The following is an 18,617-nucleotide window of genomic DNA, read 5'->3' on the forward strand; positions in this document are numbered from 1 at the left end:
AAGCTCTTTTTAAATGCTGCTGTACCATTATGTCTATGTAGTGTTATTTTTTTCCTTGTTGTTTTAGTCCAGTTTTACCAGGAAGCTAACCTAGCTTTTTACTGGTGATCTAAAAATCAAGAAAACAAATTATTTAATTTGTTCTTAGTACCTTCAGGTGAACTTTAATATTTATATATATATTAAAAAGTTATAGCAATTTCTGTATTTAAATCTACAGTTATTGTGATACAGGCTATGTTAACAGTTTTCCATGAAATAATTACAATTTAAAATCATAGCTTGAGAGCAGCTGTATAAAAAGATGCTAATACCTTTATTTTCTCTGTCACCGAGTCTAGGTTCTCTAGTACAGGAGAGCCTGTGTTCCCTGACGTGCTGCCACAGGGGATGGAATTGCAGAAATTACTTCTGTCCCTGGGAGACAATTGATCAGTGCTGTAAAACTTGTTTTTATTATTATTATTTTTTAATGTACTGATTTTGTGGGTTAGAGTTTGTACGGCTGAAGACGGTTCCTGAGATTGCTGAGCAAAAGGCAGTATTTAATACCACAAGGAGCAAATGGAAGCGGGGAAACAGAACCTGTAGTGCGTTTCCTGCTGTTTTCCGTATCTTTCCTTTCTGGATGTGCACGTTGCTCTTCTAACATCATGTTTCGCTCATCAAACGTTGTCCTGAGGAAGGGCAGGTATGGGCAGCTTTTCGCAGCACCTGGGCCTATGGAGAAGAGTGTCTTGTACCACCTTTGCGTGCTCTGCCTGGTTTCTCTTTGCTAAAGCAGGCACTAAGGGGTATAGTGGGTCTAGAGTAGGGCATTTGTAAAGGTAGAGAATTTTGCTTTTTGGTCTTCCATCTCTCTGTGGCTTTTGGATGTCAGTTTTTGTTGGTGGTTCTCCTGCCTTTGGGCTTTTTCAATTGAAAGAGAGTAGGAAAGTCTTGCTTGCTCTGCCTGGTCTCTTATCCATCTCTTTATTCTGTGTCCAAACTAACAATTTTAAGCTTTCTTGATGTGAAGGTTTGCCATATGTCTGTGCCACCTGGGTCTGACCTCTTCACTTGCTGATTTAGGAAAGGCTGGTTAGGGCTGAATATTGCCTTTGGAGTGGTGTATCATCGAATCATTTTGGTTGGAAGAGACCCTCAAGGTCAGAGTCCAACCATTAACCTAACACTGTCACTAAACTACGTCCCTAAGAACTTCATCTGTGCATCTTCTAAACACCTCCAGGGATGGTGACTCAGCCACTTCCCTGGGTGGCCTGTTCCAATGCCTGACAACACTTTCCATGAATAAGTTTTTCCTAATATCCAATCTAAACCTCCCCTGGTGCAACTTGAGGCCATTTCCTCTCATCCTGTCACTTGTTGCTTGGGAGAAGAGACCAACCCCCTCCATGCTACAACCTCCTTTCAGGTGGTTGCAGAGAGCGATAAGGTCTCCCCTCAGCCTCCTTTTCTCCAGGCTAAACAGCCCCAGTTCCCTCAGCCGCTCCTCATCAGTCTTGTGCTCCAGACCCTTCACCAGCTTCGTTGCCCTTCTCTGAGCTTGCTCCAGCACCTCAGTGTCTTTCTTGTGAGGAGGAATCAAGCAGATATCATGCTTATCATGCAGATAAGGAGCTGCTGTATCTGCTGCCTCTTTAGGGCCTTCATATGTTGTTCCTATAGGGCAGCTGTCCAGCAGATGCCTGCGCTGAAGGACCTTCTTCTCTCTGTTCGAATCAGTTAAACCCTCCAGTATATGAGCATTTGGCTGCTCCTTCCCAGTGTCTGTGGTCTTGCACCTGTCAGAGTTGACATCCTCTTGCTCAGCAGATTTGTTCAGGATGGTGGAGCAATCTCGATTTTTCTTCTTTTTTTTTTTAATTGTATATTTTTTCCCCAGTAGCTAGGTCCAACTGTAGAGCTTCTGTAGGCACAGCTGAAGTGCGTGCTGCTGATAGGGGTCTACAGGCCAGGAAGTACCCTAGGAAAGAGCATGAAGTCAAATGGGGTGATGGCTGTTGTTACAGTGCCACTCTTGTAAAATACCATTGTTTTGTCAGTCTTGCAACATATTATCGTTAGAATACATTTTTTTCTCTTCTTTTTATATTTGACTTGTGACAGGCACAAGAAACGTAGCAGGTAATAATGCAGAAGCAAATAATAGCAATGAGCTTGAGATCCTTGAGAAGAATTTGAAAATAATAGCATCATTATTTTTCTCCATTTCTCTTTCTCCTCCATCAGAATTTTTTAATTCTCTAAGTAAACCAACTTCTCTACTGTGTTGTGCTTCCAGACTTCAAAACAGGTGCTCTGTGTAACTTGAAATGATACCCAAAACTTATTCTGCATAAAGAAAAAACATCAGACCGGTAGATGATGCCCCCTTTTCCCTCAGTTCTGAGACTGGTCTTGATCGTACTGGTGTGAGATGCAGCCTGGTTGGCATCCGTGTTCCTGGCAGAATGCTTGGAAATAAGAGTAAACCCAAGCATGAGAGGAGGTTTTATTCAGCCCCTTGTGCCTGCTCTGCTGCTTCCCTGATTTTGACTGTCTTTTTTTTTTTCTTTTCAGTCCTGAAGTGGTGAGGACCCTGCTTTTGGAGGGGTCAGGAGATCTGCTCTGGCTCTTGCAGTGTGTCTTCCATCAATTCAGTTGGAAAATCAGAGGAGAGGGAACACTGTAAAATTTGTGTCTGCTCTGGGAACTAGTACTGCAGGGCTGCTGAATCTAATATCGAGCTTTTGATGCTGGCATTGTTCCCCGGAACAGGGTCCAAAGACCAATTTAATATTGTTATGGAATCGTGTTGCCACATTAGATGAATGTTACTCCCAGTGAGCTGTTATTCATTAAAAACTATCTCCCTGACAGCATGTGCCCCTTACATAAAGCATTTTTCAACACGGGCGTAGTGCAAACAACAGTAAGTATTTTTCTTTATCAAGATATTACACGTCCGTAAATCTGAACCTTAATGCCACTTGGTCCTAAGGGGAAGGATATAAATCCATTTCCAGTATTTTCTTACACTTCTTTATTCTGACAGCCAAGGGAGTTGCAGTTCGTGCAGTGCTGCAGGTGAAATGGGAACCTGTAGCTCTGCAAGTCTCTTTTCAGGCTCCTTTTTTTCCAAAGCCAGTGCAGGCTGAGGATTCTCGTTGCCTTCCAGGGCAGACCCAGAGCCTCCAGTCACCTTTTAATATCTCGCCTGATAATTGGGTTTTACTTGGTCAAAGTGTGTTTTGAGAGTTACAAGTGGAGAGACTGTGAGCAGCAGAAGAGGCTGCCACAGCCCTGTACAGCTTGTAGGTACATCATTATTCTCGAGTGTAAATAAAATAACCACCAGAGCCTCCCTTCTTTGCTATCAGAAAAGATCTGTGGTGGTGTGTGAATGAAGTAGTTTCTTGGTGGCTGGTAGCTGTAGTTGTTACTCAACCCCAGGCAAAGTTCATTTGAACCCTGTTTTATTTCTTCCCGTTCTTCTGCCCTGTGGCTTTTGAAAACCAAGTTGTCCTCATCGGGGACTTCAACTTGCCTGATGTCAACCGGGAATATCAGACAGCTGGCATGAACATGTCCAGAAGATTCCTAAAGCATCTGGTTGATAACTTCTTGGTACAGATAAAAAGAGAACTGACCAGGAAAGGTACCTTCCTAGATTTGATTCTCACTAACAGAGAGGATCTCGTGGGAGAAGTGGTGACTGGTGGTTCCCTTGGCCACAGAGACCACAAAGAAGTCAGGTTTAAAATCTTTGCTAATGGGAGGAAAACTACCAGCAAGACCTTAACACTGGATATCAGGAGAGCAGACTTCAGGCTGCTCAGCAAAACACTTAGTAAGATTCCCTGGGATGAAGCTTTTGAAGGCAGTGTTGGTCATTTTAAAAGCACAGGACCAGGCCATTCCAAAATGCAGAAAATCTAGCAGACGAGGCAAAAAGCCAGCTTGGTTGAGCAGGGATCTTCTTTTTGAAACACAGCGAAAAAAGAAATTACATGGTCAGTGGAAGCAAGGGCAGGCAACAGGGGAGAACTACAGAGGTGCTGCTCTCCATTTCAGGGAGGAAATTCACGCTGCCAAAGCTCAATTAGAACTGAAGCTGGCCAGTGCTGTGAAGGACAATAAAAAAGGCTTTTTAAAATGTATTAATGGCAAAAGGAAAACTAGAAATAACATTAGCTCTATATTTGATGAGCACGGTCACCTTATTAACAGGGTCATAGACAAAGCTGAGACGTTTAACGCTTTCTTCACCTCAGTCTTCAGCACCAATGATGGACTTGGGGAGACCTATAACCCTGGGGCGGAAAACCATGGCTGTGAGAACGATAAACTCCCAATCAGTCCGGAATTTGTACAGGATCTGATACTCCAGCTAGATCCCCACAAGTCAATGTGGCCTGATGGGATTAATCCAAGGGTGCTTGAAAAGCTGGCTGACGTCATAGCAAGTGATTTTGCAACACTCTTGGGAATCTGGAGTGATCCTGGATGACTGGAAGCTGGCAAATGTTGTCACAGTCTACAAGAAGGGCAACAGGGATGACCCTGGCAAATACAGGCCTTCTGTTCCTGGCAAAATCATGGAGAAGATTGTTCTGGGAGTTATTGAAAAACATCTAAATGATAATGCAGTCATTGGTCCCAGCCAGCATGTGTTCATGAGGGGAAAGTCATGCTTGACAAACTTTATTTCATTCTATGACATGGTTACCCACCTAGTTGACCAAGGGAAGCCTGTTGATGTGATCTTTTTTGGATTTCATAAAGCCTTTGATACTGTGTCTTACAGTATTCTCCTGGACAAGATGTCCAGCATCCAGCTGGGTAAACACACAATGCAGCGGGGGAGCAATTGGCTAACAGGTCAGGCTCAAAGGGTTCTAGTAAATGGGGTTATGCTGGGCTTGTGACCAGTTGCTAGCAGGTTCCACAGGGATCCAGCTTAGGGCCAGTACTCTTCAGTGTCTTTATAAATTACTTAGACTCAGGACTTGAGGGATTGCTTAGTAAGTTTGCCAATGACACAAAACTGAGGGGAGGTGTCCATACTTTTGAGGGCAGAGAGGCCCTGGACAAATTAGAGAACTGGGCAATCACCAACCGCATGAAGTTCAACAAGAGCAAGTGCCGGATTTTGCACCTGGGACACAGCAACCCTGGCTGTACATACAGACTGGGGGACGAAATGCTGGAGAGCAGCTCTGCAGGGAGGGGTCTGGGGGTTCTGGTCGATGGCAAGTTGAACATGAGCCAACAGTGTGCCCTGGCAGCCAGGAGGGCCACCCGTGTCCTGGGTGCATCAAGCACAGCATGGCCAGCTGGGCAAGGGAGGTGATTGTCCTGCTCTGCTCTGCACTGGTGCTGCACCTGGAGCCCTGTGTGCAGTTCTGGGCAACACAGGATAAAAAAGATATTAAGCTACTGGAGAGTGTCCAGAAGAGGGCTACGAAGTTGGTGCAGGGTTTGGAGGGGAAGCCGTATGAGGAGCAGCTGAAGTCACTTGGTTTGTTCAGCGTGGAGAAGACTGAGGGGAGACCTCATGGGGCTACAGCTTCCTCACAAGGGGAGGAGGAGGGGCAGGTGCTGATCTCTTTTCTTTAGTGACCAACGACAGAACCTGAGGGAATGGCAAAAGATGTGCCAGGGGAGGTTCAGGTTGAACATTAGAAAAGGTTCTTCCCCCAGAGGGTGTTGGAGCACTGGAACAGGCTCCCCAGGGAGGTGTCACGGCCCCAAGCCTGACAGTGTTCAAGAAGAGACTGGACAGCACCCTCAGACACATGGTGTGAACTGTGGGGTTGTCCTGTGCAGGGACAGGAGTTGCACTCAATGATCCTTGTGGGTCCCTTCCAACTCAGGACATTGTATGATTCTATAAAACCTGTTATAATATACAAAGCCCAAGGGATGTTTTTCAATAATATTTCATCTGTGTGTCTGTTGGTACTGTTTACTTTGAGAAAGTCTCCTGATTCACGCATAGCTTCTGACATGCTTTGGTGTTTGAATAAAGAGATGCAATAAGAAAACACTCAGAAAATTTGATGTAATGTGTCACTAATGCCAGAAGAGGGTAGGCCAGTTCAAGGGAAGTTTGCTTGACTTTTGTGCAGGTGAGAACCAGTTTTGGAAAAGTACTTTATGCACTTAAGACCTCTTCATTGCAACCGTTGGGGTATTTAGATTATCACTGTGGCTGTTCGTGCTGTTGGTTATTTTTGTTTCAGTTTATTCTTTCTTCTGCATGTTTAAGAGCTCATGTTTTTTCTTTTCCAGCTCCTATGTTAAGTTTGATATAATTCGAAGGATAATGACTAGATTTTTTGGAATTGAAGTTATCATGGTGATGGGAATCACAGACATAGATGACAAGATAATAAAAAGAGCTAATGAGGTAAGTGTTTGCTGTGGTCTTTGACCCACAGGTTTGGTATTTTCTACATCTACTTACTTGGAAAATTAACCTGGATTTGGATTTTTTTTGGTTGAGTTCTGTTTGTCTTAATTAGTAGATAATAAATGTTGATATTTCTGGTCCCCTGGCATGGCTGTCATGGGTCTGGAGTCTGGAGGGCTGGGTGTTGAGAGCTGTGTGAAGGTAAATGGGTGCAGAGCTGGGGGGGGCAGGACTGTCACAGCACCTGTAGCTGGGGTCCTCCAGCCCTTTCCCCTGGACTGGGAGCCCATTGGGGGAAAAAAAGCCAGGGTGAATCCTCAGCACATCTGGAGAGTATCTTATCCCCAAAGCAACCCCAAACTTAGCAGCCAGTAGGCTTCCAGCTGTGTTCTGGAGCAACGTGGAGTGCCGTCAGTGGTTAAATTTAGTATATATAGCAGTGTGTATGTAGCGTTACACATGGGAGGCTGAGGGTGGTTCTTGAAAGGTGCTGAGCACCATCTAGCTGAACATCAGCACCTTGGAAAGCTTCATCGATCCTGTCTGAGTTTGTCACCTTCGTGAATGTCGACATTTGAGTCTGGGGGTAAGTCTTGATAAGACTGGGGCTGTAAGTTGAGTCTATGATGAGTGTGCTGAATGCCCTCAGTGGTTCTTTGAGAGAGAGATGAGTTTCTTTGGGTTTTGGACATCCATCTGCATGGGAGGAATTTCCCTAACTTCCTCCTATTACAAACCTTTGTCTCTCTGTTGAGCAAAGAAGCAGCTGAGCTGTCTGGGAGATAAGTCCTATCAGTGGGGTCTGGAAGCGCACTCTCTCTGGTCTGTAGGCAGAAGCTTGCCTTCGTTTCTCCCTGCTGAGCATCTTCTGTGTTTCATTTCTCGGTGAGCATCTGGTCTGTCTTCACCAGAACTCCTGCCTTGTCCAGGAGCTTGTCCAAATAGTGGTACTCACCTGCACTCTGAAAATCAGACCTCTTAAAGGTACTTCAGAAATGTACTGGAAGTGATAAAATTGGATTTATTTTGTTAATAATTCTCTTATCTTCAAGCTGGAGAGACTGACAGTATGCTGTCTCCTCTCCAGTAGGTTCTTCTCAAAGAAGATGTAAAAGCTCACATTTGAAACGCTTTGATACCATCTTGGGCAGGTTTTGTTGTCATGCATCTTTCAAGCCCTGGCCTCTTCTGAATATTTGAAAACAAGTATCTTGTCATGTGCAAGTTGCCTCTTTCCTTTTGGTTTGCGCTTTCTCGTTACTTCTGTGAGAATCCCCGTTCCTGTCCGCCACCCCGTGAATGAGAAATGCAGAGAAGGTGCTTGAGAAGTGCCACACTTGGCAAAGCGTGGGACTGGCTTTCAGCTCATTTCCCCTGATTGTACTAAGATCTATGAGTAACCGCAATCAGCTGAAATAGCTCATTTTTCTTAATCACTGAAAATTAATATCCTGTCTCATCCTGCGAGCCTCTGATCTGTCTTTCTGACATGTAGGTGGTATCGGTGTCCCCTGCCAATAAGTTGAATGAATTTGACGTCCCGTGCACTGTAGTATATCTTGTTGGAAATGGAAGTCCCTCTCAAGAGGAAAATAATGGGGAAGGGAAGGAGATTGTTATTTTAATCTTCAGTTGCTTTATCTTAAGAGATATGTGTTGATATTTTGTCAATTCAGAAGCGTAAATTAAATGCTGTTTTTAAGTTATTTATAACTTACATCTCTTCCCCACGAATGGTGGATTAATAAAGTCTGTCTGACTCTTTACCTTGGGGGCTCTGTAAGTCTTTCAATTAGCTACAGACTGTCTGATAAAATATTGCAATGTTTAATATTATTACTTTGATTTATGATTTACTAATCTGCTTCTCTCTTTTTCAGATGAACATATCGCCAATAGCTCTTGCTCGTATTTATGAAGAGGACTTTAAACAAGATATGGCTGCCTTAAAGGTACAGATGCTTGAGCTTCTAAATTTAAGAGTATTTTAAAACCATTAGTTTGGTAAGGAATCTGATTTTGACAGTTTGATCTGAAAAGATAAATTGATTGCCTGTGTGACAGTGTTGCTGGAAACTGAGTACTGATTTACTTTTTCATTATTCTGGAAAGATATTGCACACCTTTTGGATAAGGTAATGGGAGGAGAAGCAAATTCTAGATTTGGAATGAAGAAGCTGAATTTCTTGCTGAATTTTTTGCTCCATACAATAGAGACTTGGTTCACGGGTAGTACATATTTACTATTATGCAGAAATAGTCTGATCTAAAGCATATAAAACATCAGATACTCTTTCATTGACTTCAGGTGGCTTTACCTCTTGTCCAGAGCACTTGTCAGAAGCAGGGAGCAGGGCACTGGGAAAAATGAATTGGTTTTATTTTGCTACCCCTCTTTTTTTTTTTTTTTAATATGATCTCAAATGCTGCTTATGACCTTTTTATGATACTTGAAACATCTTTTTTGAAAGATAAAATTGTGGAGAATGTCTCTTAAAATTAGTTTCTTAGAGTGAAGGTACTTGTCAGCAGCGTGTTTCATACAGGCTAATGACGTTACTCTTCCTTTGTTTAAGGTCCTTCCTCCTACAGTGTATATGAGAGTGACTGACAATATTCCTCAGATAATTTCCTTTATAAAAACAATAATTGCTAGTGGACAAGCTTATGCAACCTCACAAGGTAAGACTTACTGCAAGGCAGCTCCTTGTTCAGCACACGCGCAGGAATTTAGCACACTTAGTAATCCTGTTTTGGGATCAGATGAGATACCCTGTGCCAGGCTTCCCTTCTGTTCATTAACAGACAGGGTGTGAGCAACTTGTTTGTGATGACATGAGTGGGCAGACCAGCTATTACTCAGTTTTGAAGATAAATGTAGCTCATTGCTTAATATAATTGTTTACTGTAATGAACTGCTATCTAAGCTCCTGTGGGGAAATCCTGGCCTGGCTTCAAAGGAGAGCTGGGGGAACCTCTTAGCTCTAAACAGGAGGTGCTGTGAAAGATGTGCCTGCAAAGCACAACGTGTGGATCTTTTTTAGCAGAGCTGGTGGTTGTGGAAGGATTTAAGTGCATTATAACTGGAGTAGCAGTAGGCTACATTTCAGTCAGAGACAGGATTGCTGACTGTGCATGGGCAGGAAAGAACTTGGGGAGATGTCCAGAATACAAAGTTAACCTATATGTAGAATGAGCACGTGTGGTGAGGTTACTGAAAAGCTGGTGACGTGGAAACGTGCTACTACTTTCCTAGTATTTCTGAATTTATAAATCAGAATTTCAGATAGGGAGTTGAAGGGTGTTTTGTTTTGATTTCAGGGAAATGTTACCTCTTCATCATGAATGTGCCTCATCTTTCCTGTAAAACTAAATGTTTCTTTTCTATTAGGCAATGTTTATTTTGATGTTAAGTCTTGGGGAAAAAGATATGGAGTATTAACTACTATTCATCCTGATGCTCAAGATGAAGCAGGTACGTTCATGGCAACAACTTGTTTGTATTAATGTATTGTCTGAACTTGTGATGTATCTATGCATAAACCTTCATTCAACAGTCTGAAACAGGTTTTTAACCTGTCGTTTATAACCAGCTTTTTGGTTGATGAAGACCTCTTCTTTTTATAAAAAAAATATTTATTGAGGCACTCACTGTTGTAAGTGGAAGAGGAAACTTGATGGTTTCTTTTCACACTTGATTCCCTTTATACCTTTGTTCCAGTACCCTAGAGCAATTAAGATTATTTGTTTTATTTAAATATTTGGAGTGGTACGTACAAACTTCATAGCAAGGTGGTGGTTTCAGCCAATGCAGTAGCCAGCAGTGAGATAGTCAAGGGTAAATGCAGGGAAACATCCCCTACCATGTTATTGCTTGGGCAGTTGCAACCTTCTGGTGCATGTTAAATGAACTTAGTTCTTTTGTTACTTACCACTGGACTACTTCTAAGCAGCCTATTTGTGTGAGGGTGAGTAGCTCTTGGTAGGCTGTGCTAGAGCGCTCCTATACCCTTGGCTGGGTTTTTTTTTTCTGCGGTTGTCCAGCTGCTGAGCAGGATTGCTGAGCCTCTGTAAGTTGGGTCTGATCAGGTCTCTGTGATGGAGAATCTGATGCAGGTCTCCCACATCCTTTGCATGCTGAAATTCAATATTTCTTCATTGGAAAAAAAAAATATCTGTTTGCAATTACTGAAAATGCCTGGCAGGCTGATGCTCAGGTGAATTGCTGCCAGAAGCTTCTCACAGCTCTGCTCTGGAGTTGTTTCAGCATTACAGATCTCAGAGGGACTGCGTTTTGTCGACAGTAATTTAGAGGCAGTTACTGACTGCAAAGGCAGCCAGCAGCCTCCTGGGCTGCCTTAGGAAGAGCGTTGCCAGCAGGTCGAGGGAGGTGATCCTTCCTCTCTGCTCAGCATGAGGTGAGACATGTCTGGGATGCTGGGTCCGATGCTGGGCTCCCCAGTACAAGAGAGACATGGACATACTGGAGCAAACCCAACAAAGGGCCACAAATGTGATTGAAGTGCTGGAGCATCTTTCATGTGAAGAAAGGCTGAGGGAGCTGGGGTTGTTCAGCCTGGAGAAGAGAAGGCTCAGGGGCATCTTACCTGTGTGTACTAATACCTGATGGGAGGAGTAAAAAAGATGGAGCCAGGGTCTTCTCAGTGGTGCTTGGTGACAGGAAAAGAGGCAATGGGCACAACCTGAAACATGGGAAATGCCCTTTAAAGCCAAGGAAAATGTTTTTTTCACTCTGAGGATGGTTAATGCATGAACGTGTTGCCTGGAGATCAGTCTCTGCCCTTGGAGTTACTCAAAACCTGGCTGGACACTGTCCTGGGCAGCCTGCTGGACGGGGTTGGACTACATGATCTCCAGAGGTGCCTTCCAGCCTCAACTGTGACTGATTACGTGCTTTTCCCTGATTCCCCTCAAGTCACTCGCAACAAAATTTACTGTTATTTCTAAAGATTTTGACTGGTTTGTTTATAACCAAGAAGGCAAAGAGTGCTTTTTTTTTGTAGCAGTATACTCAAAAAAAGGCAAAAAGGGGGATGAAGTCAATAGATACTGGTCAGCCAGAGCTTGGCTAACTTGCAAAAGAGCCAAGATGAAGATTCAGTAGATATAACTAGGGCTATATTTCTGTCCCTTTATTGCTTATCAATTTTGAATGATGAAGCAGGTGTAATGGACCTTTGTGATGTGCTTCTCTTAATATTGCATGACATTCTGAATAAAAACTTGACTCTATATAATATCAATAAAGTATAAGTGGAATGGCTTATGAAAAGTGACTAACAGATCTCAAAAAATAGCTGTGAATCATTAAAATGTGTTGATACTGGAAAGCTCCATAGATTGGCTCAGACCTGGTGATACACCATGGTTTTATTAGCAATCTGAAATAAGCAGAGAGAAGAAGTAAACCTAGCGTCAGCTGCTGATAGAACAGATGAGCGATGTTAAATAAGAGAACTTAAACCGGTGCAAGTTGCTTGCCAAGCTGGATCCCTTCAGGCCAAATAGATTAATTGTTCTGCATCAGTGAAATGCGAGGTCATGTATTTGTCAGCAAAAAAAAATACAGAGCCCAGAGCCCCGTTCTGTAGCTCCTGCCAGGGAGCGGTGTGTGTCTGACCGGGTTTTAGGAGCCAGCAGAGATAAATCATCCTTTCTGCCCTACTGTGGCAAAAAGGACGATATCCTTGACTGTGCGGTGAAGGAAGCAACAAATATAGGTGGGGAGAAGACCTTTGCAGAGAAGCCATCGGTGCAAATGGTAACTGAAGTTTGCTACTATCCGAGAACAGTTTTGATTCTCACCTCCATGCTCTTCTTAGCTCTACAGAATCTGAACCAGAAACTGTTTGTGTCCCAGAGAAGGAATTACGGTGTTTTTATGTTGGGTGGGGGCTTTTTTTGGTGTGTGTTTTGGTGTGCAATCTGTTTGTTCTTGGCAGACTGGCTGATAAGTGACTAAATGAATGACGTAAAACCAGAGAAGTCCAAAAACACTAAAAAGATAGGACGTATTAACCTTTTAGCCTGCAGAAACATAATTCAACATATTATTTTTTTTTTTTTTCAAATGGTTGACTGATAAACTGGAAGCCCTGTATAAGAGGGAAGGAAGGAAAATTGCAGGAAAATAAGTTGAGCAAAAGAGATTAAAATCTGAGTAGTTCATTAAACGCACATTCCCACTTGCTTTCATTTGCTCTTTTTTTTTCTTTGAGACACATCCCATTAACAAATCACTTTTTCTTGGCAGTTGGTACTGATAAACGACACAGTAAAGATTTTGCCCTGTGGAAGGCTGCCAAACCTCAAGAGTTATCTTGGACTTCTCCATGGGGAAAAGGAAGACCTGGATGGCACATTGAGTGTTCCACAATATCAAGGTCAGATTTCTTGGATTTTAAATCTAGTGCTGATTTTTGTTTTCAGTGAGAGTACAATGGTAGCAGCAATATTCGAAGTGTTGTTTTTTTTCTCTGATCAGTAGAAAGCACCAGTTTTAATGTGAATACTTTGTGCAATTTGGGATGTCATGTGTGGCCCAAACAAACTCTGCTCCATCTTGATGGCTTGGCTGTCTTGCTATGCTTTGGCACCTTCTCTTAAGAAAGACTTGAGTATTTAAAATATGCTGTGCAGGATCACACAGGTGATTAGTGAAGCTTTCAACCTGAACTGAGTAACCAAAGTTTTAGAGAAAGTTATGGTACCTCTTTCCTTTGCCTCCCCTTCACTTCTTGCGGTCTTCATCAGACCTAGTTCAGCATATGGTGCTGTGTCAGGAGGGCAGGTTATGGGCATTCATCCCAACTCCAGCGAGCATTTGAGATCTTGCTGGCTTTATCTTAACAGCAGTTATGGTGTTCATGCTAATTATCTAAGCATTGTTCAGCTTTTTTTGAAAGTCAGCCACAGTATTAAATATCCTGATTTCTCTGGGGCAATATATTCTATGGGCATGATGTGAATTGTGCATAGTAGCCTTTTGCTTGTAGTTGGTTTAAATTAATCTGCTCTTAATTTTGAGTTTTATTTTCTCCACAGGATGGTAGTACTTTGTCTTGCACTGTATTAACTTGTGACTATTAATTTGTATTTTAAAAAAACCAAGACTTTAATTCTTCTCTCCTGGAAGACTGATAGTGGTACTTAGATTTGCGTTAGTCTCAGATCTTTTTCTGGAAGTTAATTAGATCTGACTCTGTTTAACTTAAGTTTTCAAGCCAAGCTGAGGGTAGATGGAACACGTGTTTTAGGTTTCTCTCTCATATCCTTTGCTGATGCATCTGGGGTATTAGTCATTACTACCTGATTGTGAAAATCGTTTATAAGTGTGATTATCTGTCTGTAAATAGTTTAAGCACTGTGAAACAGTGCTTAAAGCAACTGAAGTGCACAAAAACATACTGTATTTGAAGTGCAACCTGTGACAGAAGTGGACAGGTAAGAAATGCCAATTACAAAATGCCCTGCCTGCTAGTGAGGTGCTGTTTATAGTCTGCATTTCTTTCTGTAAAAACTTATTTTACTGTTGGTGGATGAAGCTCCTGCCGTGTAAATAGGAGTTGAGCCATGCAGAGCATATGTGTAGTAATCTCAGACTGTGAAAAATGGAGAGCTTATTTTGGCGAGTTACCTGACACGTTTTGCTGTCCCGATCAGCTGTCCACGGCCAATTTTAAGCAATGCCTACTTACTTGGCTGTTTTGCCAAAGGCCTCAAAGCACGTTAAGTAAGCAAGGTGAACTCATTTTGAAAAGTCTCTGGAATGTTCCTGGGGAAGGTGAACGAGAAGGGTGTTGGTCTCTAATACAGCCCCAGAGGAGGGAACCACCTGCTGTGACTTAGGTCTGATCTCCTCCCTGGAGTTTCCCTTGCGGTGGGCTGGGCTGCTCCTCCTGCCCCTCAGTCATCTGCAGATCCATCTCTCCCCAGCTCGTAATGGTTTTGTTGGAGGGAATGGCAAGTGGCCTATGCTCCTCTCTAGATGGCACAAGGGAAGGCATGAGCCCATGAAGATGGGTGCTAAAACTGGGTTTGGAGCATACAAGAAGGGGCATGTGCTTGGGAAATGACAACAGCTGGTCTTTCTTCCCACCTCTCTTCTCGTTTTCTTCCTGTGCCAAGGTATTAACAAGGTGTTTTGTCCCAAAGAGGGACACAAGTATTGATATCTAGCCAGCTACCAGGAGCAACTCGTTAAGGTGACATATGGAAAGACTGTGTGTGTCTGTGTGTACACACACATGCACGCCTGCGTGGGCCTTGCCTTTTGTTTTCTACTCGTGCAGACCTTGCATCTTCCCCAGCTTGAGTGTCCCTGGCTTCTGGGCAGTTAGTGTTGATTTACCTCCCTGTGAGTAGGTAAGTGTTGTCTTTGTGTAACAGGTGGACAAAATGAAGTTATTAACTCGCCCGGCAGGGACTTGCTGGAATTGTGGACAGTATAGCAGCTTTGCCTCCTGGTCTTTAACCAGAGATGTCTGTGTCTGTCCAGTTGCCATATGAGGACGTTACTACCAGCCACCAGTATTTGCAGAGAGGTCTGTGCTGTGCAGGGTTGTGGGTGACCCATGCAGGTGCAGTCATGCTGTTGGGGTGAGGGAAGTGGCCTTGGGAGATCAGAGGCACTGACACTTTCTCTTGACATTATAACAATATCGAACTAAGCATTTTCTATTATGACTGCCTGCAGTATTGCCTGAGTTCTTACAGTAAAAGTACAAGATAAAGAATGGTGATACCCAATTTACAGAAATGTTCATCACTTTGAAGTTGTTAGGTTTGCAGATGAAGACAGCTGGCTGATGCTGAAACTTAGCAGAACAAGGAAAGGAGATGTCTTGCTTGCCCTTCTTTAAGTTAGAAAAATACTCGCTCCTACTAAGATTTAATTGTGGGCAGATATGTGTCCTGTCATACAAGTTCTGCTGCAGTTTTGATATCCAAGATCTATATAAAGTCTTATTTTAAAACTGCAGTCATTAAATTGTACACTTAATTTTATGATGTTTCATCTTATTCTTTTCTGCATTTCTTTTACAAAAAGCTTTTGTAGTCTTCTACTTACCGATCAGGAAAATATTGTTACAGTGCAGTGTTTGGAAAGCAGCTGGACATCCATACTGGTGGAATAGATCTTGCATTTCCTCATCACGAAAATGAAATCGCACAGTGCGAGGCCTATCATCAGTGTGAGCAATGGGGGAATTACTTTTTGCATTCTGGTAAGTAAAATATTAATCACCTCAGAGGTCTGTACAAATATAAGGATGGTGGGATTATTTTTAGGTTTGGCATTTGTATGGTGTGAAAACAGATGCTTTACTACAGTGACCAAGTTCCTGTCCTCACTAGGTGAAGAATCATAAATGAGGGTGAATCTTGAAACTGTAGTAGTTACAGTGAAGTATTCCTGAATTTCATCTGAGGCAACCTCCAAATAATAACAGTATATGCATTGCCCATGTACAGTGTTTACTCGTAATTAAAAATGTGGAAAGAAGAATTTTTCCTGTAGAATCTCATTCCCTTTGATTTGCGTTTCCTTAAAATTTGAGGATGCTCTTCATGATAGACTTTTCTTTTTAAAATGTATTTTGGCTGTAACAGTCTGGCAGGAAGAGGATGAAAATTGTTGATCTTTTCTGTATGTGTTCATGTAGTCCTTCTAAAACCAGAAATTCCTGCTGTCAGAACCAGAACTGGCAGTATCTGAGGGCAGGGTGTGGAGGTGGCAGGTGGGCAAGTAGCTGATTGTAACGTTTGGAAATCATTTGGAATAGAAAAAGAAGTCTTGTTCTCCAGTGTCTCTCAGCACCAGTTGCTTGTGGGCTTAAAAAAAAAAGGTTTTCAGAATCAAATAGCCTGTAAGTACCATGAAAGGCTTTTAATCATCATAACAAAAGACTACTGGAAAATAAGAATGAAAGAATGCTAAGATACATGAACTGATGAACAACAAAGCTTACAAAGTTGTGATCCTGCAGGGAAATGTCTGAACTGGGATGTTCTATGTGGTTTGAAATGTGGAGGGAAGCCTTGCAGGCAGATGCTCTGCTGCAGCAAACAGCCACTGGACTTTCCATGTGCTCAGTTCACATTCCTGTGACTCCTTAAATTCTCCTGGGAAGCCTTTTTTTTATCCACCAGCAGCATTATGCCTAGTGATGGGTATGAGAAACAAGGTTCATGCTGAAGACCAAGTCAGTCAGATGCTTTGGTCTGCTCTGGTCAGGCTTGATCAATGAGGTTGCTGGTGGGTAGAGACAAGGAGGTCTGTGATATCTGTGGACTACATAAAGACCAAGTCACTCACCCCTGGGCTCTGTGGAAAACTGGGGACAACTGGGTCTTGTCATTGTTGTCCCTTAACTCTCTCTAGTGCTCTGACCCACTTCAGTGTCTCTCTGCTTTCCTATGGAGTGTGAGTGACTTGGTGTTGCTGTAGCCTGTAGATGTCCCAGACATTGTCTCTTCCTCCAGAAGTGACCTCACTAGCTACGCCTAAACTGTACCAAAGTGTCTTTTTCTTACTTGGTCTTCAGCATATGGTGCTGCCTGGCATGATGTAGAACTGCTCCTTGCTGCCTTTGCAAAGTGGTGCTTCAGTGCAGTTTGCATTGTACAGGACTTTCAACCACATCGTTTTCTGGTGGTACTAATGCTGTTCCCATTGATGGAAATCTTGAAATTGGTTGTTCCTGTTGCAGTCATGGTGGTTCTGGATGGTCTCCAAAGAACTGAGGGCAGGTTCAAATCTGCAGTCTCTCTTCTTGCTGAACATTACTTTGTGCAAGATGTCTTGGTGAACTCTTTGAGCTGCTTCCCTGAGTAAGAGATGCAGAGTTGAACCTGTGCTATGCCCTGGGAATTACTTGGGCTTTCTTTTTTATATGTGTTTGTACTGTGTGGGATGACTATTGAATTTTAGTTTCAGTTAACAGTGTAGAGCCTGTTATAAATCAAGAACAATTGTCCAGAGGCTGGTACTTACTTCAGGGTGATTTTTGCTCCTGAAGTGCTGGGGAATTCTCTGTGTCTCCACTGAGATGCACCACTTACTGCCAGGTAGAGCCTTCTCTTGAAAACCAGTGAATCTGACTTTTCAAGCTTGGAATTCAAACTGTAGGGGAAATTTTCTTTGAAACTAACTAAATTACAGAGGAGTCATTTTTTCTTAAAAGGAAAAATAATAAGAACTTAATTCCAAGGGCAGTTTGTACATTGAAGTTCTCTGGGAGCTGACAGATCACATTCATTAAGTCAAAAAAATTTGCTGGAGGAAGATAGTGTGAATTATTTAGGGCAAATGAATTGGCTTCAGGAGCAATTTATTCTGGTAACAGACTTCAGAATTTTAGCAGCCTCGGAATTGGAGGAGCAATCCCCATTAGAGAATGAAAATCCCTGCACTGGGGATAAATCTTCTTATAAGGACTTTATTTTTAGACTACTTGTACTCTGGGAAGAGTGCCAAGCCAAAGTTATGAAAATCCTTGTATTTTGTGATTCTTTAATGAAATCATTCTAAGTGCTGAAACTCTTGAAGAGGAATATTATTTCAAATTCAGATGTTACCTGTAGCTTATTAGAAAAACACAATCAAACTATTTTAAGCTTGGCTGCCTGAAGTTAAGTTGATATTTAGACATTTTTGCAAAAGAAGAAAATATTAATCGTACCTGGGCTAATCCCCTTCTCCCAGGAGAAGTTTGTCTGTGGGTTTTACTTGAGTTGCAAGAGCCGTAGGTGTCCAGTGCTTCTGACAGCCTGAATGTTCTTATTGAGGGCCCCGAGTTTAACCACGCAGTGGTGAAAATGGCCTCACCTGCTGACAGTCAGGACAAATACAATGGAAACGAGATTTTGGGTTGATTGTAGATTTCTGCTGTAGCTGGTTCCATATTCATAGATCTTTTGCTTCTTTCCTACTCTCCATAGAGTGTGTTGTTCAAACCTAAATTTCCAGATTGTCGGGGTAGGACCAGAGGTAGCCTTCGTGTGGGGAGTCCCTGGTGCTTTGAATTGTTGTCAGAAATAGCTAAGAAGTGAAACCAGAGGCTTTTCACGCTCATTTACCAGGCCTGAGTGTTGCTTTTGTATCTAGACAAGCATAGTGAGAGTTTTATCGACTTGTGGAAGAGAATGGGTTCCAGGCAAGGCTGCAAGAGCAGCGCTGTGTGGAGAGAAGCGC

At 42.7% G+C, this 18,617-nt stretch overlaps 1 protein-coding gene across 2 annotated transcripts in view; it reads left to right on the forward strand.

Annotated features, from left to right (window-relative positions):
- CARS2 (cysteinyl-tRNA synthetase 2, mitochondrial) overlaps window positions 1–18,617 on the forward strand; it is a 41,675-nt gene that overhangs the window by 1,850 nt on the left and 21,208 nt on the right. For both annotated transcript variants that reach the window (XM_082043387.1, XM_082043386.1), the window contains exons 3-8: window positions 6,280–6,397; window positions 8,281–8,352; window positions 8,977–9,082; window positions 9,792–9,875; window positions 12,675–12,804; window positions 15,515–15,648. In XM_082043387.1, coding sequence (XP_081899513.1) covers window positions 6,280–6,397; window positions 8,281–8,352; window positions 8,977–9,082; window positions 9,792–9,875; window positions 12,675–12,804; window positions 15,515–15,648 — 644 coding nt within the window. The remainder of the gene's footprint in view (window positions 1–6,279; window positions 6,398–8,280; window positions 8,353–8,976; window positions 9,083–9,791; window positions 9,876–12,674; window positions 12,805–15,514; window positions 15,649–18,617) is intronic.

Source organism: Streptopelia decaocto (assembly GCF_964273445.1).
Source record: "Streptopelia decaocto genome assembly, chromosome: 1".
Lineage (NCBI taxonomy): Eukaryota > Metazoa > Chordata > Aves > Columbiformes > Columbidae > Streptopelia > Streptopelia decaocto.